General features: G+C 44.8%; 1 protein-coding gene across 1 annotated transcript; it reads left to right on the plus strand.

The window, feature by feature from the left end:
- The first annotated feature begins 1,140 nt into the window (after window positions 1-1,140).
- Window positions 1,141-3,540, plus strand: LOC147607441 (uncharacterized). Its single transcript, XM_086790699.1, has one exon. It carries the CDS (start codon window positions 1,930-1,932, stop codon window positions 2,950-2,952), a length of 1,023 nt encoding a protein of 340 aa, XP_086646825.1. The 5' UTR covers window positions 1,141-1,929; the 3' UTR covers window positions 2,953-3,540.
- The last annotated feature ends 2,180 nt before the right edge of the window (window positions 3,541-5,720 follow it).

Below are 5,720 nucleotides of genomic sequence, written 5' to 3' on the forward strand. Positions count from 1 at the left end.
TGTGACTGGTATTAGCCCCTATTTTAGAGTTATGCATCTTTTTGAGAATTGCATATTGGATGAAGGAAATGATGTGGCCTTGAATGGAGAAATTTAATTGGATGAGAGATTATAATGAGATGAAGGTTGTGAAGAATATCTTATGATACCTTCTTAGCCCCACATCCAAGTTTTTCTTTTTCTCCTTCCATGCTTTTCATATAAAGAGATTTTGTAGGGCATATGGAAACGGGATGTAAGCAAAAAGTATGGTCACATTCTCTTTAACCCCTTTATATACAGGCTCCACGATTGGTTTCAAAAGCAACACTTGTTTCCAGTGTTGCTGACAAATGCTCACAATTTTCGACCCATCAAGGCTTGGGAAGCTCTACCCATGCTAAATCGAGTGGCAAGCCTATGTTTGGCAGCATACATGACATTCACCCTATAGAACAATTGTGAAAAGCTGGGATAGTAAATGAGTATTCATTAGCCAAAAAGCTACCATAAAGCAAGAATGACATAGCATTGACTGAATCATGTAGGTGTGCATAATTCCTTTGAGGATTAAAACCATAGGTAGATGTTGTTTAGCCTTGAAAACCCTTGACACGCTAATGTTCATCTTGCTTTGAGCTCCACACAGCATCGAAGATGTAGATTGGGATGGAACATTTGATGTGTGGAAAAGTATGAAAGAAAGAAGGCCTCAAAACTCACATAAGTTGTAATGCTGATTTTCTTCAAATAGACATTCTTTCTCTCTCTCTCTCTCTCTCTCTCTCTCTCTCTCTCTCTTTGCACCTTGATTGATATTTATCATTTGAATATTGTTGAATCTTTTTTTTTCCCCCAATTCTAATTGTTTTTGGTGAGTTGTAAAAGTGTCAAAATTGTTAGATGAGACATGTATATTACTAAGAATTATGAAAAGTTGGAAGGGTATGTAAAAGAATGACCTCTTAAAAAAATGGCCTTTAGAAAAAGGGTAAGGTTTATTTAAGGCCTTCTTGGAAGAAGGGTAAAGTGTATTTTAGCTCTTCAAAAGGAAAAAACAAGGCAATGGGTATAGAGGGCTCCACAGTGGGGGGCAAACCAATGCATTTTCTGCATGGGGTGGATGCTGGTGTGGTCCAGTGGCTAGTCATGGCCCTTTGACGAGAAAAAGATTGCTCACTTGATGCTCTCTTGCACCCTCAGTCTCCATCTTTTTCACTGTATCTCTGGTTTTACTGTCCACTTCACAATTCAACACCCTTCTGTGTTGCATCCTCTTCTGCAATGTCTTCAATTTAAGGCAAATCATTCTCTCTCTCTCTCTCTCTCTCTCACACACACACACACACACACTCTCTCTCTCTCTCTCTCTCTCTACCTCTCTCTCTCTCTCACACACACACACACACACTCTCTCTCTCTCTCTCTCTACCTCTCTCTTCACACACACACACACACACACAGCCAAGGCATTTATCAACACCAGGAGACCTGCCCCAGGCCCTCCAAAGAAGAGCAATCGCCTGAGAGTCGTTATTCTACCAATCCCACCTCCCTCTCTGATTTTTGCACGGAGCTCCTTTCTGTGCTTAAGCTCCATAGCTCCCACAATATACAAGAACTACACTCTGTCATCTTCTTGAAAAGCTCCCTGCTGTGACGCAATCAAGCTCTCATCGCCCATTTTAGTTGCAAGCTGTGCTTATCCGTCTGCAATCAGCCATGGTGAAATCAAGCCCCAATCACCCATTCGCCTTGCAGACAAGGAGCACACTAGGAGCCCTTTGCCATGGTGAAATCGTGCTCTAATCGCCCATCAAGCTTAAAGACATGTAACCCATAGCTATGGTGAAATCAAGTATCTAATCACCTAGAGACAAGGAGGGTTCAGCTATGGTGAAATGAAGCTTTTTGCAGGTGGAATAGTAAGCGCCCACGAGACTGTGTGTGATGTTAACGATGCATTTCAGTGCCATTCTTGTTTCAGCTCTGTGGGTATTTTTCCACAGTGTGGCGAGCATCGCATGGGGCAATGCGGTGCAGTCCGTCAACAGCAGCGCTTCCGACGTCCAAGACAATGCCGTCCGGCGGGAGGGTGTGGACAGTGCGCTGCTCAAGTACGCCACTATGGCCCTTGCACAAGCAAACACCGGGGCGATCTACAACGTGAGCCTGCCGCCGTTTCTCGCCGGAATCCAGTCGCAGGCGATGCGTCTGAGATCCGGCGGCTTCAATCAAAGCGGGCTCGCCTTCAACGAATTCTATATACCGCAGAACGCCTCCTTCATCTCCAACAGCACCCTCATAGCCATGGTGTACCGCAAAATCTTCAACTTTACGGTGTACGCACTGCCCCCCCAGTACCGATTTGGCGGTCCTGTGGTGGGCATCATCAGCTACACTCCTTCAAACTTCACCACTGTGGATCCAGCTCTTCCTGAACTAGGTATTTCTCTGCCCACCAACAACTCCATCAACATCAGTTTACCTGTGTTTTCTTCATCTCTTCCAAACCCTAACCCTAACCCTCTCTGTGCTTTCTTCTCTTCAAATGGGTCCATCTTTGTGAGCAACTTAACCTCCTTGCCTAACCTCTGTACATCGTCAACCCTTGGAGACTTTGCGCTGGTCGTACAATCTTCATCTACACCACCTCCCATACAGAACTCACCCCCGTCTGCCCCGACTGCACACATTCAAGCCCCATCTTCTCCCAACAGAAAATCTTCCAAGAACTGGAAACTCATCATCGCAGCCACCTGCCTTGCCCTTGCAGGCTTGGCCTTCCTTGTTGCCATCACCCTCATCAGCATCAAGCTTGCAGATAGTCTTAAGCATTCCTTCATGGTCCATTTCTCCAAAAATGAAGAGGCCCTCCAACCCTCTCTCATCGGAGCTAGCAGAGCCCCGACCGCTGCCATCATCCGTACAAAGCCCACCTTAGAGATCGACGTGGCCCGCTTCACAACCTGATTGATCCTCCCTCCTCCACAGGCTCTACATTTACCCGTTGCACATTATGGGACATTCAGTATTTGTCAGGTGGGATCTTCTTTTTCTCCACAAATATTGAACTAGAGTATACAGAGTTGATGCCTATCATATGTACATCAAGTGGGTGCTCTGGAGTAGATCTCAAATCCTCGAGCAATGCCAATTTTGATCAATTGATGGACTGCTTCTGAGCTTCTGTATATGGAGCACCTTGCGGGATATTATTTGTATAAGATGGAGAAGCTGGTGATCCTTTGCCTTGCAAGTTGTCTTCTGCTTTGGTAGCATGTTGTCCTTGCTAGTAGAATACTAACAGTTCAGGACTGGTGGTGGTTTGTTTTAAGGCTGTTAACACATCAACACCTGCCTGTCAGTTGGGGCCATTCAAGCCAGCTGTCGAGGATGGATGTGCAATCTTGTCTGTTCAAGCTGCTGGTCAAGGATGGATGCGCAATCTGGCAAGCCCAACACCACGCTCACCGCCGCATGGGGAAGGAATGTTGTGTAAGCCAGCCTAAATGGGTAGAATTGTTCAATGAGATATGTTTTAGGAGATTTTCTTTGATTTCATAAGCCTTGGAATAGCATGGCATGGTATCAGTATCCCATTTAATCAATGATGTCATAATGAGGGGTGGATTTAACTTCACATGCCCTGTTCAAAGGGTTTACAGAGAAACAGTAAAATACTTATGCTACAAGCTACGATGTGCTTAAAGAGCATCATACCCGTTACACATATAACCCACGTTTTGCAGATGGACCCGATTGCCTGTTCAGTGAGGGGTTGTAATATTTTCTGACAACAGGAAGGGGCGGGCTATGTGTGTAAGCTGCCTCAGTTGAAAGTTTCATCAGTAGCTTCTTGCAAGCTGCCTCAGTTGAAAGTTTCATCAGTAGCTTCTTGCAAGCCTTTGGATTGGAGGTGGTATTGCATCTCGAGCATGGAGCAGTATGGGAAATTAGTCTCACCCAAAGAAGCTAGGACACCTCCATAGCTCCTGATAGTTGATCGGTTAAGAGTCCACATGATGTATGCTTTGGAGCTTTCATATGCCTTGAAGTGGTGTGTGCAATGTGCATATATCTGCAATCACATGAGGCAGCCTCCTATGAAGCCCATTGGAGAAAATGTGGTCTCCCTAAGGGGGCCCTTCAGGCCAGCTGCTGATGCCAAACAAGGGAAAGCAATCCCCCTTCATGCCAACGGGTGCATAGCCTAGCGGTGAGGCCTCGTGACACGGGGAGGGGAGTTCAATTCCCCATAGGCCCCCATTGGTATTGTTGTACTTTGCGACCACAAGTTGTAATGTCTTCAAGTAGGAAGACCATGCTGCACCCGGGTGGGTAGTGAATTGTGACTACATAAGGGTTTACTCAAGGGGGGGAAAAACTTCATCAACAAACCTCTCTTAATAATATATCTTGTAACTCGAGGATAATGAACAAAAGAAGGGAGAGATGGAGTATGTGACTTAGCTTTTAGCATTCATGAAACAGACAAAATCATAGATGTTAAGGTGGGCCTTATTAGTACTTCATTGCTGGGCCTTATTAGTACTTCATTGCTGGCCTTCCAATGCTAACTTGCAGTTGGATGACTAGGCACTTGGTGATGCAGTGAGAGAGGTCTTTCTTTGTACCCAGGCATCTGTGCCAATCAGGTGTCTCTGTAAAACAAATACATATCCTTAATGATGGGAGTAGCTTATCAGGAGAGTGGCCAGCTATGGGAGGAATACAGTTCCCTCACACATGCACAGGCCCTCCACCCATGCCCTTACAACAGTCGTCACACGGTGTTACACCAGCAGCCTCCCCCCTGCCACTAAGCTGCATGCCTGTGGATAGGAATAAAGGTTCAAGCCACACCTTTTCATGAACTGTTATACCAATTTTGAGCCAGATGCCTTATAGTTGGTATCAAAGCTGTGTTGACCCCTTGTAGGAAAAAGCATTTAGAATCATGAGAGGACAGAATTTTCTTAAGTACCATCATGCGGTTAGATCTTGGGATGATTGTCACAAAGTATTCTCTTGAAACAATTTGTTCTCGTGGGTGAGCTAAGGGAGGATAGGAGCACTTTGTCAAGAAGTAGGGTGAGCAAGGGAAACCAATCTCCCTCCCTATTAGGGGGTTCCCTGAAGATCATGCTACAAGCAATTAGGAGTAGAATGAAGTGTTCCATTGGCATGAATGTGTCATGTAAGCTAGAAATGTGTGTTATTCATAGCCACCTTGTATGGTCCATAGTGCAGAGTACAACTTTCGCTCCACTTCTCGATACCTCTACCATCTTGGTGAGGATGACAACTTTTTGTTTGTGCTTTCATGTTGGCCATTCGCTTGTGAGTAGTAAGATACTGACATTCTATGCACCATAAGGAATTCTTTGAGCAAGAACTGCACTGCTTTATCTATGAAATGTGTACAATGATCACTCACTATTTCTAGTGGGCAACTGAGTAGTAAGATATTAACTCTCCATGCACCATAAGGAATTTCATGTTGGCCATTCTCTTGTGGGTAGTAAAATATTGACTTTTTATACACAATAAGGAATTCCTTGAGCAAGAACTGCACCGTTTGATCTATGAAATGTGTACTATGATCACTCACTATTTCTGGTGGGGATCTGAGTAAATACACTTTCAAAAAGGAACTTGGAGGTAGATCTCCCATCAGCTTTCTGTGTAGCTTTGGCCTCAGTCCACTTGGTGTAGTCAGTGGTGGTCATTATGATATA

This window comes from Cibotium barometz, chromosome 55 (genome assembly GCF_041138505.1).
Source record: "Cibotium barometz isolate CiBa-2024 chromosome 55, ASM4113850v1, whole genome shotgun sequence".
NCBI classification, from domain to species: Eukaryota; Viridiplantae; Streptophyta; class Polypodiopsida; order Cyatheales; family Cibotiaceae; genus Cibotium; species Cibotium barometz.

Coding starts and splice junctions, on each gene's coding strand:
- LOC147607441 (XM_086790699.1), top strand. CDS start 1,930: ATGTTAACGATGCATTTCAGTGCCATTCTTGTTTCAGCTCTGTGGGTA.